This window comes from Hemiscyllium ocellatum, chromosome 28 (assembly GCF_020745735.1).
Source record: "Hemiscyllium ocellatum isolate sHemOce1 chromosome 28, sHemOce1.pat.X.cur, whole genome shotgun sequence".
In the NCBI taxonomy this organism is placed as follows: domain Eukaryota; kingdom Metazoa; phylum Chordata; class Chondrichthyes; order Orectolobiformes; family Hemiscylliidae; genus Hemiscyllium; species Hemiscyllium ocellatum.
Window position 1 is genome coordinate 21,956,596 of NC_083428.1, and position 21,490 is coordinate 21,978,085.

The 21,490-nt window shown below is 39.7% G+C and overlaps 1 protein-coding gene across 1 annotated transcript in view; it reads right to left on the reverse strand.

Moving 5' to 3' along the window:
• Positions 1 to 277: 277 nt before the first annotated feature.
• The window catches only part of onecut3b (one cut homeobox 3b), a 99,946-nt gene continuing 78,733 nt past the window's right edge, over positions 278 to 21,490 (reverse strand). Inside the window, exon 3 of the mRNA XM_060846278.1 lies at positions 278 to 570. Coding sequence (XP_060702261.1) covers positions 278 to 570 — 293 coding nt within the window. The remainder of the gene's footprint in view (positions 571 to 21,490) is intronic.

Here is a 21,490-nt window from a genome sequence, read left to right on the forward strand (position 1 = left end):
TTTGTCATGAAAATTACCCGAATATGTACTTTTTATGTGCTTCCAGACCCGCATCAACAGCCAGCGACACAGTGCAACTTATCTCCCGACCAGCTCCTTTATAACCCTGCCGTGGAGCAAGGTGTACACGTGTCTCCGATTTGATTTTCTTTGGAATTTATTTATTTCTAAAAATCGTGTTTTTATTTGGTTTAAAGCCTTTTTTTTATGTTTTGGTTTTTGTCTTAATTCCAGAGTGTAGTAGCAGGCACGCTTGCTTGCCCACAATCCCCCTCTGTCACGCTTTGGTAAAAGTGCTTGCAGCTGACGCTGGTGGCCCAGTGGTGGTAGATGGCTCATCCACCCATCTGTCCATGCTTCGTCTGCGGGCGTTCATGAAGAAGTTGCTGACTGTGTTGAGCTCCAGCCCCAGCTGCTGCGAAATGGTGACCTGCATTTCTTTGGATGGCCGTTTGTTTTCCTTGAATATGGCGATCAATGTGCGGCGCTGAAGATCAGTGAAGACAAGCCGCTGCTTTTTGGGAGTGGTGGCTCGGTCTCGGCTTTGTTCTTGCTCTTTACGCTTGCAAGCTAAAGGAGAGGAGAGAGAAAAAGAAAGAGAAAAGCAAAAAGAAATTAAAATAAAGTAACGATAATATAGCCATGTGTTGAGGCAATGGAAATTAGTCCTGTGGGACAGAGCAATTCCTTATTTAAAGCTGTGGCTCCGTTCCTGAAAATTGTGGCTAGAAGTGCAACAGCTTTAAGTGAAGCATGGTCTCCATTCGTAATCAATGTTAAACCAAGACTTAGGCTCCCGTAGACCATTTTGTTCGCAAGGAGAAACAGTAGGAGTTCAATACTTGGGCAGTATTATCTATTTCTAAGTTGCAAAATAAAATTATCACTAAATACAGTAAAGGGAATAGGTCTCGGTGGGTGGCCAGTCGGTGTGAACTTGTTGGGCTGAAGGGCCTATTTCCACACTGTAAGTAATCTAATGTAAAGAACACTGCAGTTAGGTATTTCTAGATCTTTTCCAGCAGAAAATAAATTTAAAATCTCATTAAGCTGAAATGGTGTACTGCTTTCCTTAATACCTACATTAATAAAAAGAACCTTTTAAAATAAATTAAAATATACAAGAAATAAAAATGTGATTATGATGTATTTTAAACCAACAAATTTAGAAATGTTATTGCACACTGCTGGAGTGGGTGTGACTTGAGGTTTCCTTGCTCAGAGGTTGGAACCCTACCACTGTGCCACAAGAGCCCTGTTCTAAATATAATTGTGATAAGTGTTAGAACTAAACTTCCTTGTTAAAGTTTTAATTGACCAGCCCCTATCTAGTGATAGAGGTTGGTCAGTGCAGGCAGCAGTATCTGTACCAACCAATTTCTGATACTAGGTGGAATCCAGAAATTCAGTGCAAGTTTAGAATGGCAGCCAGGACAGAAATGGACCCTTAGTACTTTAAAAGAAATGCCAGGGAATGGGGGTGGGTTCAGGGTGGATTTGAAACGGAAGTGACAACAAGGTGGATACAGGAGGAAGGTTAGAAGGACTGAATGGAGGGTGGAAGCATGGAGAAATGGTCTTGAAAGTAGGCAGGCCTCAGAACAGGAAGTCCGGCAAACAATCTTAAACTCACAATGCTAACAAAACTATTATCAGTATTATAGTAACAACTTGAAAACAAAACAATGTGAAATGAATCAAGTTTAAGCAGTGACTTAGTCCAACTGAGCTGACTAATTGAGAGAATTTTCTACACAGCCAGATCATTTCTTACCAATTGTTATTAATGGAAAGCCCTTTGCAATTAAAACAAAGGCGAAAGTCCCGATTAATTATGTAACTGTGGATAGCAATCTGTGGTGACTACACACATGCAATTAAACACATTCATCCTGAAGTTACTTTCCAAAAGACTGAGTTTCTACAAAAGTTATCTGAATAAAGCATCTCACTGTCTAAATCTTTTCAAAGCAAAAATATGTTTTATTCACAAAAACACTTGATGTACACACATACTAAAGCAGTTCTGTATAGTTTTTATATAAAAAAGAACAAACATTGGAATCTGATATTCCCTGCAGTTGCAAAATATCAAAGGCATCTGTCACTCATGTGAGACACTATTTACATAAATTGGGCCAAAGAGAGGGTGTGATAACTGAGTGCACCTTCATATGTTGGCAGAAATACTTTAGACAGTGGTCTTTCCCCACTGCACCTTGATGACAGCTGCCGCAAGTTTTTGTGTATCCCTCAACATTCAGTCAAGGACAACTCTTTGCAGTGTAAGATCAACAAGTTCCAGGCAAATCAAAGAGTGTCTTAATGGTCTTCCAGACACAGTTGATGTTTGTCTCAGAGTGCATCCCAGAGGACAGACTGTAGAACATGGAGTCCTGGGTCATGGAGCTGCTCAGAATGAACCTCAACATAACCTCTCTGTCCAGATCTTCTTTGCACAGGCACATTCCAGAAGGAGATGTGTGACTGTCTCCCTCACTTTTCTGCCACCCACAACAACTTTGAGGGCAGCTTGCAGTGGTGGAGACAGTCCATTCAAATACATTGAGCTAAAAGAGGCATTCAAATATATTTGCATGCCTCCTAAAAACGTTGAGGCTGTCTAGTCTCACATTCCTATAATAGTGCAGTTAGTTTTAACTACTGCAAAAGAACCTCTCCAGCATTGAAAATGAACTTATGTAAGTGTGACATCTTAGTTCTTTGGATTTCATTTGTTGAAGGTTTACAAAAAGTTTTTTTCACTTTGCTTTCTTTTCTGTGTCTTGCTCTCTCTTCATTTTGCTTTGTGTATCTGATTTGATGTTGACTTCAATATTCCAACTTACACTTGCTGGTTCAGACTTTGAATTGCATTATAAGTATTCTTTAATTTTAATAGCAAAGAGGTTGATTCCCCTTTATACTGGTCCCAAATCCCCCAAAGAAGCTGCTGTGTATTTTGCATGTTCTGGCTGACAGGAACTTACCTTACAAAGGACCATAGAATTTCCATGGGCATGTGCAAATCTACCAAATATTGCACCATTAGTTCACTCAGCAATATCTGATGGATTATATTAATGGATTGATAAGGGTAATGGTACAGGTTGGCCAACATATTTATTTGTTAGACCATCACAATAGTTCCAGAGCTTGGATCATGGTCAATTCCTCAACAATGTGTATCAAGTGTCATGAAGAAAAGCACTACGACATTATAGATCTTTGCAAAGGAAACTAATTTGTCTCTAACGAGACACAAAGACATGCTGAGGTTCATAAGACTTGAGATAGCAGGAATTTGCAAACAGAAATAAAGTGTGAAATTTGCAGAAGATAACAGACAAGACAAAGAATGTCAAAGGAATTCATCATAATTGACTCATTGGGTTTGCTGAACATTTGAGTCTAACCACCATCTTGTACTTTGAATTCTATGTGAAAATGTGGCTAAGAACAGCCAAACGTACAGAACTTGAAGAAGATCTGAAGAACAAAAGCCAGAATGAACTTTGACTGAGAGAGGGCAAAATGAAAGAGTACATGTTCTGTTGAAGGAGGAAATTCAGATGATGTATAGGGTCAAAACCTAAGAACTAGTGAAGAACAGGAACTGCTGCCTCCCAAAATTGTCTACCTACATCAGAAAAAAACAACTACTCACCTGCAGATGCCATTACTGTTGCTGGATCTAACTTTAATGTGTTAATCCCTTCACACTATCAAGTCAGGTGGTGGTCCTGACTTTCCACCATCTTGCTCATATTTGAACTGTTCATGGGGTTATGTTTAGATTAGATTAGATTACTTACAGTGTGGAAACAGGCCCTTCGGCCCAACAAGTCCACACCGACCCGCCGAAGCGCAACCCACCCATACCCCTACATTTACCCCTTACCTAACACTACGGGCAATTTAGCATGGCCAATTCACCTGACCCGCACATCTTTGGACTGTGGGAGGAAACCGGAGCACCCGGAGGAAACCCACGCAGACACGGGGAGAACATGCAAACTCCACACAGTCAGTCGCCTGAGGCGGGAAATGAACCCGGGTCTCTGGCGCTGTGAGGCAACAGTGCTAACCACTGTGCCACCGTGCCGCCCATTCTTAGTCATATATTGAATGACTGTGCAGTGAAACTAGCCGGAAGTTTTACTGTACATTGTGATTTACATTTTGCCCAGCTGGAGAAAGCCTGTGTGTAGGTGCTTACCTACGTATAAGAGGGTTGGAAATGCACCGTGAGTGGCAGCACAAAATCAGCTGTATAGCATTGTTCTTCAAGTATACAGAGTACCTGATATCAGAATTCCACTGCTATTGATGGATTTAAATGTCCATCTCTTCAGATGACAAGGCCACCTTTTATGCACCATTATCTAAGATAAATTGCTAACCCTGGGATTCACATCCTTGATAATTATTTCGTAATGTTTGTCGAGGAGGGAAGCAGCAATAACTTTCTCTTGCTCTTAAAAACAAACAATACTCAGTTTATAAAGTGTTCACGAAATCCATGTGAAACCTACACTCCGGGAGATGGATTTCTGTAAAGGATCTCACTCTGCCCAGCTTTGTTGGTGTTAACTATTCTCAAGTTGTATACTTGTTTTTCTGTCAATAATTTCAAAAGTAACTTTATATGTGTAGACGTAAAATTATGACTGCAAACTAAAGCAAAATAAAGTCTAGAAGTGCAAGAAAACTGAGGAGAATTGTAAATTGAATAACAAATATGTTAAAACAACATGCTATTGATTTGTAGATATTACAGTATACATTACTTGTAAGTATATCTGCAGCAATTTCAACTTTATTTTTGTCAAAGGACTAGATTCCATGAAGAGATTGAGAAAAAGGACTGTTTCTTCAAACTGAATAGTACCCATTCTTAATTTGCACATCCAATACAGTCAATTAGATCAAAGTTACAAAGAATGGATTTGGACAAACACTTCATATAATTAGTAATACATTTCTGTTTTGTTAATAAATATTTACACTTAAAAATAGCCAATTAACAAGTTATAAATCCTGCTGTCGCATACAGGTGCAGTCTGGGAATGCTTTAGTATTAGCAATTATATCTCCTGATGCTGTTTCACAATCTGACTTCATTAACAACCTTTTACCAGCAGAGAACCAGTAAATTTATATGTGAGAAAGCTGCAAATAAAAGACCTCCTCAGACCACTTCAATTTATAACAGCTACAATTCTGCATCGCCACAACTATCTGGATTCCATTAGAATTTCAATTTTGGTATTCATATTTTAAAGGTCATCAGAATAAAGATGTTCGATTAGTTAAAAGTGCACTAGAACTAATGTTAGCAGTAAGGGAAATGATGGGTGAGGAATAAGGAGATTAATAGCTCTCACACAATGTACTAAAATAAAGCTATGAACAAGGATAGCAAAGAACGCAGATAAAAGATAAAGGATGGAATTTTGTGTGGGTACCAGGGAGCCTGGCATCTGTAATTAATTCCCATGGCACCCATGCCAACCTGATCACTAACAGAATAAAATTCCTAATTGGTGGAGGGAATCCTATTTCCTGGGACTCCTGGCTTCACCAGGGACATTTAGTTGCTGCACTTCCTATTGTGGGATGGATATCTTCCCCCTCCCCACACCGAGAATGTTGAACCAACGGCTAATAGCTTTGCAGTACTGGCACTGGTGGTGTTGCATTGAGTACTATAGAGAGGATTGAGAGATTGATCCTACTAAATTTGAAAGTTGCCACCCAGGTAAATAGTGCTGTGAGGAAGGCATATGGTGTACTGGGCTTTATTGGCAGAGGAATTGAGTTCCGGAGTCCTGAGGTCATGTTGCAGTTGTATAAGACTCTGGTGAGGCCTCATCTGGAGTATTGTGTGCAGTTTTGGTCGCCATACTATAGGAAGGATGTGGAAGCGTTAGAACGAGTGCAGAGGAGGTTTACCAGGATGTTGCCTGGAATGGTAGGAAAATCTTATGAGGAAAGGCTGAGGCACTTGGGGCTGTTCTCATTGGAGAAGAGAAGGTTTAGGGGAGATCTGATAGAAGTGTATAAGATGATTAGGGGTTTAGATAGGGTAGATACTAAGAACCTTTTACCGCTAATGGAGTCAGGTGTTACTAGGGGACATAGCTTTAAATTAAGGGGTGGTAGGTATAGGACAGATGTTAGGGGTAGATTCTTCACACAGCGGGTTGTGAGTTCATGGAATGCCCTGCCCATATCAGTGGTGAACTCTCCTTCTTTATGTTCATTTAAGCGGGCATTGGATAGGCATTTGGAAGTTATTGGGCTAGTATAGGTTAGGTAGGACTCGGTCGGCGCAACATCGAGGGCCGAAGGGCCTGTACTGCGCTGTATCCTTCTATGTTCTATGTTCTATGTAAATCAAGTAAATGAAGTGGTGTGGGGTTTTGAGGAACCCCTCATTCAACGAAGTGGCATTCCTTGATGAAGGGAGGTGGGAAGGTGGTGGAATGTCCAGTTAGCACTATCCTCTAACCTTGTATCCACCAAAAGAGTCAGCAAATAGCAAATTTGCTTTACTGTGTAATTCAGAAATGACTACATCAGCCACCTGATGTGTGTGTGTGTGTGTGTGTGTGGGGGGGGGGGGGTTGCAAGATATCCCATTGGTACACTAGAAATGCTCTTTTGAGCAACCTTGAGCCACCCAAGTTGATAGGGTTGTTAAGAAGGCATATGGTGTGTTGGCTTTCATTAGCGGGGGTTTGAGTTTAAGTGCCCTGAGGTTAGGCTGCAGCTCTCCAGAGCCCTGGTTGACCACAGATGGAATACTGTCTTTCAGTTCTGATCGCCTCATTATAGGGTGGATGTGGAAGCTTTAGAGACAGTGCAGAGGAGATTTTTTAACCAGGATGCTGCCTGGACTGGAGGGCATGTCTTATGAAGAAAGGTTGAGGGAGTTAGAGCTTTTCTCGTTGGAGCAGAGAAGGGTGAGTGGCGATTTGATACAGGTGTACAAGATGTTGGCAGGCATAGATAGAGTGGATAGTCAGAGACTTTTTCCCAGAGTGAAAATGGCTATCACAAGAGGACATAATTTAAAGGTAATTGGAAGAAAGTTTAGAGGAGATGTTCTTTACACAGAGAGTGGTGGGTACATGGAATGCACTGCCAGCAGTGGTAGTAGAGTCAGGTACATTAGGGACATTTTAAGCAATTTTTGGATTGACACATGGATAATAGTACAATGAAGAGTATGCAGGCTAGTCTGATCTTAGAGTAGGATAAAAGACCGGCACAACATCGAAGGCTGAAGGGCCTGTACTGTGCTGGACTGTTCTATGTTCTTTGTTTCCTCTTCGCTTCCTTGTAAATACTGGGCAATTCGTTGTTCAAATGATCTTCAGGACACAAACTTGGAACTGAGGTATACTTTATTCAAAAGATGAATTCAAATGAGTTCATGAACACAATTATCATAGAATTATAGAATATCACCTGACTGAAATTTTGGATAATTGATTTCAACTTCTGTATCACTACAATTGATTATGAAATTCTCAGTTCGGTTAGAAGTTCCCAACATATCACAGTCATTAACACTGAGGCACGACTAATTGTACTGAGACAATGTAGCTGGAATTATGGTGAGTGATGCTGTTGTTTGACCATTGAACACAGTCAGATCAAATTCCTATTGTAGCAGAACTATTTAGTGTCCTTTTATTAAGCAGACCAATAAAGTTTGGCATGACAATGATTGTGTCATGGTAACCTCTAGCTAAGTTCCCTAAAATGTGGCTGGAGGCCTGTTTAACAACCACACTCATTAACAAGTCCATTATCATCTACAAACACTGCTCAGTACACATTGTGTTATGTATTGCCTGTCTCAAATTCTCTCCTGGACCGTACTCTTAAGACCATAAGAAATAGGAACAGGAGTAGGCCACTCAGACTTCCAAGCCTACTCTGCCTTTTAATAGGCTCATGGCTGATCTAAAACCCCTCACATACCCATTCCTGCCCTTTTCCCATAACCCTTGTTCCCCTACTGATCAAGAATGTATCTATCTCAGCCTTACACATACACAACTCTGAGGTCATTTAGTAGACCTGTCTCATTATTCATTACCAGATCCAAAATAGCCTGCTCCTTGAGGTTGGATCCATGAGATCTCGCTCTCAGAAACCGATCCTTAATTCACTTTATGAATTTGTTGTCATAGCTACCCATTCCAATTTGATTATCCTAATCAACATAAAGATGAAAATCACTCATAGTTATTGCTCTTTTTTTTTACATAGTAACTTTTCCTATTGTGCGGCTGCTATTTGGTATGTGTACACTACTCCTCCAATGTTTTCTTTCCCTTGCTGTTTAGTACCTATGCACGAGTGGACTCTGCATCATCTGAACCTAGATTGTCACTCACAACTGTTCTCATTTCATCTTTTATTAATAGTGCTACTCCACCACCTTTTCCATCCCTCTTCTCTTTGTGAAAAGTCTAATATCCCTGAATGTTACATTCCCAGTTTTCATCTCCTTATAACCATGTTTCCATAATTGCTATGAGATCATATTCATTTACCCCATTTTGCAACATTATTGCAAATGCTATGTTCATTAAGATACAATATTGTTTCCTTGGTGCAATTTGATATTCATACATTCTGACCCTTCCTTTTCTAGTAACAACTTTCTGGTAACAATCAACTCCATCACTAACCTGCAATCCTACCTTCTCCTTTATCTTTGATGTTTTTAACTCTCCTTGCGACTGATACCACCCACCACTGTCCACTCTCCACTATTTAGTTTGAAGCTCTACCAAAGCCCTTTTTATATGATTCGCTAGGACTCGGTTTCCAGCATGATTCAGGTGATGCCTCTCCCATCAGAACAGCTCCCTCCTTCCCCATTACTGGTGCCAATGTCTCATGGATTAAAACCCACTTTTCCTACACCATATGTTTACCTTGTTAATCTTGTTGGCACTGTGCCCATTAACAGCCTTCTGAAATCTTGATCTTAGCCATACAGAACAATGTCTATTTCCCTGAATGTACTATCCCTGATTGCAACTGCATTTCTCTTTGCTCCCCTCTCTTGTGAGTTTGTTCATCCTTCCTACAGCCCCCTCTCTCATCAGCATAGGGAGCAAGAATCTCAAACCTGTTAGACAAGCTTAAGGAATAAGGCTCCTTCAGCATCACCTCCAACGTTCCTCTACTCTTTATGTGTATGGTTCTAAGAAACTTTATGTTTTTGTTTATTTTTGACTGACCCTGTTACCAGAGAATGACCTTTTCATAATTTACTACTTAAGAGTAACAGCAAGTATGGTTTTTGGAAGTGCATAATGACTGATTTAAAATGGATCTGGGTTTGATGTTTGAGTAATAAAAATTTTAAAATGTAGCAATATTATCCAGTGCATTTTAAATGCTGCATTTATGATACAAAATTGATTGTTTTTATAATCATTTAACAATAAATGCATTTCAATATACATTAGCTCTACAATACTAGTCAATGTTGTTCCAATTTCTTGCCTATCCCGTACGTTTTATGTATGACTCTCCAACTCTTTGCATTTTCTGTGTGAATAGACTGTACTGAAAAGTAATAATGTGAAACTCTGAAGAAGGCAGAGATAGCAAATACAAGTAATCTTAAATAAGAACAATTTAAAGTTCAAATCTGTCTTTTTTTACACATTAGGTCAGAAACTATTCATTTATTTATAACAAGAAAACACTAAGCCTGGCTTTTGAGAATATACTGAGCACTTTGCTGATAAAGCTGAACACAAATCTTCCCGGCTCACTCTAATTACTGCTCTGAGAAAAATCAATTTGAATGAGACAGAGAGCTATTTACCACTAGTGTGTAAGCTGTTCCCAGGCCATCTCATTCACAGCATGCATTACCCAGAGCAAATCAGTAACAGAATGTCCAGTACACTCAAAACATTCCATTTTCATCAGGGAAGTCAGATGTCCACATTTATAAATAGCCAGAGATACAACTCAATTGAAAAGGTGTGCTATTAAATGAGAACTCAAGTGTAGATTTAAAATAAAATTCTTTTGATGCAGTGTTTCTCAGTAAGGTTCCCTTTTTTCTGATAATTATCTCATAGCTGTATCCCCCACCCAACACCCATGGCCTTATGTCAGGCCACCCCCCTACCCATTACCTCAGTCCCTTACATTCATCATTTCTATTCATCTGCTGCCCACAGCAACAAACCTTACAGTGACAAAAGGATGTGTAAAAAAAGAACTTGGAAAATTCATTCATTAGTTTGTAGTCTTACAAAAACTCCTTTTCACTACAAGCCAATAATGTATCAAATATGCAGACACTTTAAAGTATTGATAGCAAACATTATAAGCACCTAAAGCCTAGTAACCTTGTGAAAGTAAACATTGTGCAATTGACAGTCGAAATTAGAGAGCCAGAGTTGTCAATTGAACAGGGACACAGGAGTTTTAATACAGTAATAGAGATCTAAGCTTTCAGCCAAGCCCAGCAAAAGGAGTTGTCAGACAGATTTGATTGGCTAGATTCTGCAAATATACAGCTATTTTGCTTTAATGACAACCTTGCCTGTTAAGTAATGTTTGGTTTTATGTTGTTTTAGTTTATTACTGTTAAACTCTTCAAATAGGAAATCCTTCAATTGTTTCTGTTAGACATTTGGGACCTTCAAGGGCTGAATCTAATGCTTTATTGACTAAATCTGAGTTACATGAAGTTTATCAAAGGGTGCGGCACCACGAGACATCACAGGTTCTCTCACCATATCTGCTACTATAGTGCTTATATGTAGCCAACTCTATTGCATCACCCATGCCTAATTTCCAACCTATCTTATCAAGTGCATTGTCACAACAACATGCCACTCAGTGGATACCCGAAATTCTACCGATACCCCTTGCACACATGCCATTTTTGAAAGCCCATTGTGAACCCAGTCAGTCAGGAACTGTTCTGGACATTTCATGACATTTGCTGAAAATGTGTTGCTGGAAAAGCGCAGCAGGTCAGGCAGCATCCAAGGAACTGGAGATTGACATTTTGGGCATAAGCCCTTCTTCAGGAATCCTGAAGAAGGGCTTATGCCCCAAACGTCGAATCTCCTGTTCCTTGGATGCTGCCTGACCTGCTGCGTTTTTCCAGCAACACATTTTCAGCTCTGATCTCCAGCATCCGCAGACCTCACTTTCTCCTCGAAGATTTCATGACATTTGTCACAGTCATGCCAGACAGTGGAAAATGGTACCCCATTTTGTGGGCAGGGTCCCGGGAGACCTGCCACATGGCGTGGTGTACAGGCGAAGCATCCTCTTTCCTCAGGAGCATCAGTAGAGGTCACAACACCAGACCATGCTAATCTAGTCTGGGTTAGAGCAATTTCAGCCATTTGGAAGAATGTCCACTCTGTAGGAAGATGGTAAATGTCCTTCTCCAATTGCCAAGGTAAGGTTGATCATTTTCTCCCTGAAACCTCACACTCATTCTGCCTTACCTTCAACAAAGGCTCACTCTCACTACACATGCAACATCTTAGCCAAACACCCTCATCCACCCCAAATCCTGACACTGTATGCCCGCTGAACTGCCTACTCACTCGTTTAGGACACTTCCCACCTGGACCAAAAATAATAAGTGTTTCACCCACTTTTATTTCCTGAAATAACTGCCCCTTTCTCATTCTGCAAGGAAAGCAGCCCATAGGAGAGCAGCAAGTCAAGCCGGGTGATGAGCTACTCATCATTCTGCTCTTCCCCCCGATGAGGAAAGGATCATGACATTAGCCACCTAGGGCTGGACTGGTATCAGAGACTGCCCTGGACTTGCTGTGCCTGCCTCTCTGACTGAACACTATCCCCCCTGACTGCACTGAGATCTGTTGGCACCAAGGAGAAGCTTACTTGCTTTGTGTCTGGGTTAAAGACAAATCAAGATAGCGATAACATAAGACTGCTCTCTCCGGCTGAGACAGCAAAGTGCAAAAAGGCAGCAAAGGAAATACAAGACATGATGTATTGAACATCCAAGTGTGCTCAGAGTGAGTGAGTGCTATCACAACAAGCAAAGTGCTCGGGGATGCAGTCCAGTCCAGTCCATGAGCTGGTTGCATGTCCCTGAACACACATTCTCCTTGCTGCACAATTATAATGAGTGTTGCCAGTGCAGCTCATGACCCAGCATTGAAGTGTAGAAGCAAGCAGTAAGTGATGGGGATGTGCCTTGAGGATCCTTTGAGGCTAGCACATGCCAGATGCCAATGTCTTTGAACATTGGGTATGTATAGCCAGTGCCCATTAAATGTGTGTCCTAAGAGTTTGTTGCCCAGAGTGAGTTTAATCTACAAGGTCAAGAGTGTGGTGCTGGAAAAGCACAGTAAGTCAAACAGCATCTGAGGAACAGGAAAATCAATATTTCAGGCAAAAGCCCTTCATCAGCAATGAGGCTGGGAGCCACAGGGGTGGAGATTTTCTTGCTCCTCAGATGCTGCCTGACCCACTGTGCTTTTCCAGCACCACATTCTCGACTCTAATCTCCAGCATCTGCAGTCCGCACTTTTGCCTGCTTAATCTACAAGGTGCTCACTCTGGTTTCCTTGTCAAGTTTTCCTAATGTTGAGCTTATTTGGCAAGTTTATTATGATGGGAAACTGAGAATTTATGAGGTGAGTTGTGGTGTTAACAAGTACTTTAACAAGCAATAGTCCACTGGCATCACACCACTGCCTAGCGAGAATTTTACCATACTGTTTTTGAAAAATGTAAAAGATGGAGCAATGTAATCTCAAGGTCAAGATGGGTCTCACGGCACACGTCACCCAATTGCATCACATCTTGCCATAGTCCACCTCACTTAGACCCCAATTAACTTCAGTGTCATCTGCTTTCAGAAGTTATCAGTCTCCATGGGGATTGTAACAACTACATTGAACATCTTTGTTCCGTTATTCAAACTTATCTACAATACAATTTTAATGTGATAATATAAAATGTTTATTCTGTTTTCTTTCCACAGATGCTGCCAAACCTGCTGAGTTTCTCCAGCGATTTCTATTTTTGTCTGTTTCGGACCTCCTGTTTCTGCAGCTCTTTGTTTGGTTCAGCTTCTTGCAATTTATAGGAAATGGGTTGGAGGTTGTGCCATGGGAGCAGAGTTTGTGGTGAGGACTGAGCACAATGTCTTCAGTCTTATGAATATTTACTTGGAGAAAATTTCTGGTCATCCAGCACTGGATGTTGGACAAACAATCTGGCAATTTAGGGTTGAGTTTCATTGTTGAATCCAGTTATAAATCTATAAATGTATGAGATCCTGTGCAACAGGATTTCTCAACGATGCAACTTCACGTCTCTGCGGTGCTCCATAAAAGAAATTCCTATCTGTATGCATTCTATATATCCCAAGTCCATTTTCATTCCATTTGAATTTTAATTAGGGTTATTGACAATACTCTGTTGCTTTGCATTCCCTTTTCAGAGAGCCGTTATTGTCAGCTGGAAGGACCTGATGTCAACCAGTTTAGAAAACATCTATAACAAAATTGTAATTTCACTCATTGTCTGTTACACTTATACATTATACCATTGGCTGGATTTAATATGGTATTGCTCGGCATGTTGTCATTGAGGGAGTGGTGGTAGGGAAGCATGTAAAATGAGTCGGGTGGCTAATGTATAACCTTCCCCTCTACTCTCACGCTCACCCACATAACGCTGGGTGGGGGGGTGCCAACTTGACTGCTGGCCTGCCATGTAGTTACAGGTAAATTTAGAATGTCGACAAGTGTGTTGACCTGGAAAACGTGTTGCCTGTGGGTAACTACGGCAGGCACGGATAGTGTGGCAACTGTGGGCAGCCAATTTTAAAGGCCTGCGTGTGTAAAGGTGGGATGGAAGGAGGGGAACATCATTTGGAGGCCTCAGCCTCCATGCAGAGGGGGCATCAATCTCCCCCATTCAGCACTGCTTGCCCTCCAGTGCCCAGCCGCCCATCAGCTCACCCCTCTCCCAGGATCTCTCCTTAGCGTAAAACACCTTCACTGGGCAACCATGCTCCCCTTTACATTGTACATCTTGGATGCACCGGCTACTTGCTCTGGTGCTGTTGGATGTAATGAAGCTGCCAGTCAATCAGATTGGTTGTGACTTCCTTCCAGATGAAGGGGCGAAAGTTTAATTATTAGCCAACTTAAATGACTCATTGTTTATTAGGGCTGTAGGACGAGTTTGCACAGAGTGAGTTGGCTTTGAGCTGTCTATCTTCCATGGGATGGGTGAATGATTTCCCTCTGCATTTCCCCCCCTCCCAAAAAATGCAACTTTATACATGTGTTGGATGCAGAGCCAACATTTCTTTCAGAAGTAAAAGTCAGTCACTTAAAGTCATTTTTAGCAATATATTTTATGAGAGGATGATTTCACTCTTGCTAAACAGACTGTATAATGTGTTGCTGATTCATACAGTATTTACATATTACTCTTTCAGTGTTGTTATTGGTCATTCATAATAAGATGCCCCAGCATTTTAGAATGAATTTACATTAAACATTTAACATCAGCGCATGACAGTTTGTGCTTTATGGTGATGCTAAACCTGTGTCAGATAAATCAGATTGAAAAGCTGAACTGATTCTGAAACAAAGTCACTGAAACTTCACACTTCATACTCCAGGGATTCCACCAATTCCTGCTTAGGTGATAGCAAACCCTAGAGAAAACTGTAAAATTTCAACAACACCCAGTCACAAAGTAGTCCTGATTTCCATTAAAACACTGTTTTTTAAAAAAATGTTTACTGCAATTCTTTGGTGAGGAGAAGACCAGCAGGTTGTTCAGTATACCTTTCGAAACAGCTTTCTTTACAATGATCCTGGAAATAATTGCCCCATGTCTCCTTTCCGAATGCATCTATCCCATATACTTGTAAAATAATATGTCATGATTTTCAGTTACACTATCCCAGTGGTAATATGTTTCAGAATTCTAAAACTAAAAAATATTTGACTGAATCTCCCATTTTATTTTAAGTTGTCCTTAAATATGCTCTACCTAAGGAAATATCTTTCCTGGATCTACATTTTTGTTAACTTTTAAAATCTCAAAGACTTTTATCTAGCTAACAATATCTTCCTCCACTCCCAAATGTCCTCAAATAAGGAGTCAAGGGCCATGAGAGTTTAACATAACTCATGTATTTATCAAAATCTTCTAATTCTCCAGCACATATATGTACTTAACTCAAAATGTTGCTTGGTTTTTGTTTGCAATTCTATATTTATGTGGTATTTTGTGCAGAATAGGGAGGTGGGATGTAAGGAGAAAGTGGTAAACAAGTTAAGAATATTTACTGCAGTCTTTGAGATCTCTGTAACTTGAGACATAGTCTGTGATAACTGGGTCCAATGCTCAAATCAGGAAGCACCTTAGTCAGGATAGTAGTGGAATGAAGGCGTTCAGACGGCCGCCGATTTACCACGGTCCGATTTACAAACGCTTGTGCTTATGAATGAGATCCCATGCAGGACTATGTTAATACTAATTTTAAAGATGCAATGTAACAGTTTCCTTGTACTTATGGAAGGCTATTTTATAATGCTCCGTATTGTTTTCTGACTTTGGTACAAACCGAATTGTGAACGCACTCAAGAACGTAACACATTCACAACCTAGGGACTGCCTGTATATGAACATCATTGATGGTTGAGAATGAGAAAAATAACTATTCCATAAAAGGCCCTAACATGTCAGGAAGCATTTTGTGAGCAAAGAGGATGAAGTGTGAATAATACAGCTTAGGACATATGGTTGCATTCAAAATACCTTTTTTAAATGTGCCAAATAAACCCATGCAAAACATAATTTTTGACAATATACTTGCTGCACTACTGCCAAAGTTAACCTTCCAAGATTTTCCATTGTAACATTATTTGGATGCTTTATTACACAAAGAGGTAATTAGAATTCTTACCCAGCAATGCTCGTAAGACAATGAGACGTGCATTCACTTGGCACTTTGTCCCATTTCAGGATACCCAACCTGTTTGAGGAGCAGTGACAGGAGTTATGGGGGCGAATGAACCAACCTTTTGCATGTAGCAAATTTGCATTAATAGCAAATTACATTAAGGAGCAGTTATCTTTTTTTTAAAATGGTACATTGAAGGATGAATGCAGGCAAGCATATAAAAGAAAGTTCACTGCTCCTTAAAAAGCACTTTAAGATCTGCCACTTTGATCTGAACTAACAGAAGCAGTATGCTCTTGATGCTGAACTGAAATGTTTGTCTTCTTTAGCTCTTCAATCCCTGCAACATGACTTCAACTGACAACCATTTATCTCTGAGATAAATGACTCAAATGCATAAATGTGTACACCAGAAATTAAGATGAGACTACCATTCATCTGTGTATAAGACTTCACTTTCCAGTATGTTGTGATCATGTTTTAGTATATTCATTCAATAATGTTTCATTTTAGTGAAATGTTATGGATCTCCTACAGCTCTGGAGTGATGTCAAGCCATTCAAAGTATGGTGTCCAGATGATTATCCTAAACCATTCTATTTCCTTGTTGTAGTCCAGGATATGACCTCATGTCTTTTAAACGTTACTGTCTTTCCATCATTGGCAGTTGTCTTTTATGACTATGAAATTACACCATGGGGTACAGACATTAAAATGTTCAACATATTTGTCTGAAATTCCCCAGTAGTTATTTAACACAAGAGTTAGCCCAAGGGTTAAAGGTTTATATGCAGGTATTCCAGGCTGTGATTTTAGGGCTTGTGGAATTATCTTTTTTTGCTAGATTACCATTCAGTTCTCTTTATTTTGCTTAAGAGCCATATTTCTAAAGGAATGTAGGTGGGCATTAAACCCACTTTATATTTTCCTTGATTAGCAACTAAACTGATATCGAATTGCTATAATTACAGCTCGACTCCAACACTTCAGTTACTATGAAGTAGCTGCTACTTTGCAGTGACACAAAAGTGATAGTATAACTGTGCTTTGACTCTCAATTTGTTATCACATCCCTCAGTCACGGTGTCTTAACCCTGTTCACCTTTGACCAAACATCAAAAATAAGTCAAACAGAACATTGAGCTGCTTGTGCAAAGAGCCAAAGCAGTTTATGAACTTCATAAATTTAAGCTGATTATTTTCATGTTCTCACAGGCTGATGTTTCCACTTGCGCTCTCAAGAAATAAATGTACTTGTCAAGAGGCAAGAGTACTATGTACATGATACCACTCTTAAATAGAGCACTGTTGTTGTTCTAAGAGAGGATTCGAAGCAACCAGGATAGATGAGCTGCTGCTAACCACAGATCAATGTCATTCTTATTAACCTTAGTCTGGTAGCAGACTCAAGATATATTTACATTTGAAGCAGCTGAAACAACATGAAAAGATTCTTGATTCCATAAATTCCACGGCGACATAAAACCGACAACAAAATATAAATTGTTTCAGTGAGCCTTGATCAGAAATAAGTTGACGGCAAAGTTTCCTAGATGGATTAACATGGTTTGTTGGTCTAATGTGTGTCCACGTAAATGTTGCATTTTTCTGTTTCCACTATGAATTCATTACAAGTTTGAGCTTCAGCATGCAACAAAGAATCAACAGAGCAAAAATTCTTTTTCAATATGCCTTTCAATCCTATTAAGTGCAGTCCATGAAGAAATATAGCCTGATCAGATTGATGTTACACAGTGAGGTTTTTGAAGTAGAACTTTGTTAGTTGGGAATCAAATTTGGAGGACAGATTCTCAATGCATCAATACCAGATCAATATCACAACTTACCCTTCCTGTGAAGCTTTGCCTCACTCAATAATTGGTTTTATTTATTTTAAAGGAGGGGAGTTTACAAAATCTATGTATCTAAGATCATTCCAAGTAAATCTATATGGAAACAGCAGAAAACTGCGTAAATAACACATGGCTCCTCAGGTATGAAAATAAATAGCTGTATAAATGTTAGATGTACTGGTTATGATTTTCCAAAAGTTTGTAGATTCTAGAATGGTCCCGGAGATTGAAAGATTTTGAATATAACAGTGCTATTCGAGAATGGAGGGAATGTGAAAACAGAGAATGGTTCAGTGATTAGCACAGCTGCCTTACAGCTCTAGGAACCTGGGTTTGATTCCAGACTTGGGGGACTGTGTGGAGTTTGCACATTCTTCCTGTGTCTGCATGGGTTTCCTCCCACAATCCAAAGATGTGCCGGTTAGGTGAATTGGACATGCCACATTGCCCATTTAGGGGATGTGTAGGCTACATAGATTAGCCCTGGGAATGGGTTACAGGAATGGGGTAGAGCACAGTTCTAGATGGGAGACTCATAGTGGACTTAATGGACCAAATCACCTGCTTCCACACTACTGGGATTCTATGATTCTACAGGTTAGTTTGCCTCATGCCTAACAGCAGTTGCCAGGAAAATGCTGGAACCTGTTATTAAGGATGTCTCAACAATGCACTCAGGAATTCATAACATGCCTGGTTAGAGTTGATATAGTTTAATGGAAGAGAAATCACATTTGACAAATTTATTACTTTTTTTTAAGCAAGCAACTAATAGGATAGATACAGGGGAACTATTAGCTTTGGGATACTTGAATTTCCAAAAGTATCTGATAAAGGTGCCTGATAACAGGTCAATATATACGATAATGACTCAGAATGTTAAAGATAATATATTACCTTGGATGGAGATTTTCTGGACAGACATAACTGGACAATTTTCCATGTTTTCCTTAATTCATTCACTGTAAAAGTGTTGAGCATAGCAATATGGTCCTCAGATCAGCTTATTATACCACAATATAAATTATTAAGCACCACTAATGTCACATTGATTATAGAGTTAGAATGTAGATTGAGATGCTGTAATATATGGACATATGTGAGGGGAGTAAATCTGGACTGAAGAGGAAATATACAGTGAATATCTGAGAATTAGTGCTGAACATTCTATTGCATCAACAACGTAGTAGTTCAGTCAGGGTGGGAATTAAACCCGCACTATTGTCATAACTTTGCAATGCAAATCAACTGTGTTGAATTCACCATGACGGTCCTGCATTCTCAAACTTGCCTCTCATTTGTGGCACGGTGACTTTCCCATTAAACTGACCACTCGTCATTTTACTTTATTCAGAGAGCAGCCTAATGTTCTCTGGGCCTATGATGACTGTCACATCAAATCCATATGCAACGTTTTCCTTCTGGATATAAAATATTAAATTTTGTATATATATCTGACGCACTACTTCAAATCAGTAGAACAAGGGAGCATTATGTGAAAATATTGAAGGGTCAATTTCGAACAGATGTCTTTATTGTTTGCTTGGTAATCTTGGCAACCAAAAAGACAACAATCTTAAATTCATTTTAAATCCTATTAGATGCCATGATTAGATGAAGGAGTATGTAGCCATTTTTTCCTGGAAAGATTAACTAAGAAGAGCTCAAATGCATTCTTCAGTTATATTTATCTTCTGATCTTCAGTAATTACAATGCAATTTGCAATTCTGTCTGTCGACAGTCTCCTGTTGTTGTTCCTCCCTTGTAATTGCATTATAAGAATGTGAACAACTTGTCAATTTGAGAGATTGCTAAGTTGTTAGTCTGCATATTGTTGTCCCCTCTCTCCATGAGCAAATTATAGCTTACTGAAACATCTTGTAAAGTTCACTCCTGCTGATTGTCTCACAATGTTGCAGTTTGTGATCTGTGAGCACAATACTGGGTCTTCTCTCCACAGAGTTCACAAATCAGTGAGGAAGAAGCAGTGCTCAATATCCTCAATCAACTTTGAGATGGAATCAGAAACCAGGAGTTAAGCATATGAAATAAATTTCAGGGAAAGCAAAACTAACTGAATATTGCTGCACATTTGGACATCATAAAAAAAGCTGGTCTGATTGGCCAATAGCTACCAAGAAACAGGTATATAATTCACTTAAATTAATGAATGCCCCAACTTCCCATTTAAACATGAATGTTGCATGGAATATGGGAGGAGATGACTTAAAAGAGCAAATTATCAGAAGGAGGTTGACGAGCTGTCATTTATGCGATTCAAGTGTGCTCAATATTTATAATTAGTATCTAGTTCCAACTTCACAACATGAAATGTATCACTGGTGAACCATGCAGCAAGATGCCTTTCTTGTGAAACTCACAATGGAGTTGCACAACTCCTGGACAGTTGCATTGAACCACACAGCTGCTCCTCCTCTGAAATAGCTGTACCTGTTCATGCTTAAATAATGGTGAGTGCTGTTAGCCTCATCATTATTTTGACCCAATGTTTGGCAGCCTGCAGTCCACGAAAGCATGAGATCACCAGACTGCCAATATTAACCTGCAGCCCACCAAGACATTTATTTCCACTTCAAGGAAATCAAGTGAGTGGATGAGATAGGTGTCACGCTTCTGAAAATCTGACACAAAGCACGAGCATATCATGTTTAGGGCTTTTGTATTTTAAAAAAAAGGATTTGTGAATGAGTTTGTTCAAGACTTGTGCTTCAAAAGAAAGTTGAGTCACACTGATTTAAAAAAACTGCAGCTGGAGAGATCGAAGGTGTGGGTTAGACCTGGGACATGCAAGGTTATAGACTATTTCAAACTTACAGATGCAGATGAGGTATCTCATTCTCGGTTCATCAAGCCTTTTCAGTTTATTATAACAGATAATATTTTCTTTAAACTCATACCCCAAGAGGTGAAGAGTAGAAGTTGGTTTTACTGACATATCCAATCTTTTGGATATAAAGATAAAGTCACCATAGTCTACTAAACCATAGGGCTGCTCTGTGATTAGAAAACTAAAAGTGGTTTAACCTGAGGGTCATCACACATTAGGAAAAGAGAGAGGTTGAGAAGAAGAATTCTTTGTGTTAACCTCTCATGGTAGGGGAATTGAAACCATGCTGATAACATCACTCTGCATCACAAACCAGCTAAGGTAAACAACACCCCTCTTTTGTACCTGATTGCATATTCAGGTGACCAGAGAAAACAAATACACAGGACCAGAAGTAGGCCTTTTAGCCTATCAGGTCTCCCACATTGTTCAATGAGATCATGGCTGATTTGATAATCCTCAACTCTACTTACCTGTCTTTTCCATATAATCATTGATTCCATTACTGATAAAAAAAATTGTCTATCGGATATATTTCATGACACAGCCTCCACAGACCTCTGTGATTATGAATTTCACAGATTCACAATCCATTGAAAGAAGAAACTTCTCCTCATGTGACTCTTAAATGTGCCACCCCTTATTCTAAGATTATGCCCTTTTGATCAAAGGGAAACTCTGACGGCATATAGAGTCATATAGAACAGAAGAGGCCCTTTGGCCCATCCAGTCTGTGCTAACCTATCTACATTAGTCCCACTTTCCAGCACTTGGCCCATAACTTTGGATATTACTGACATTTC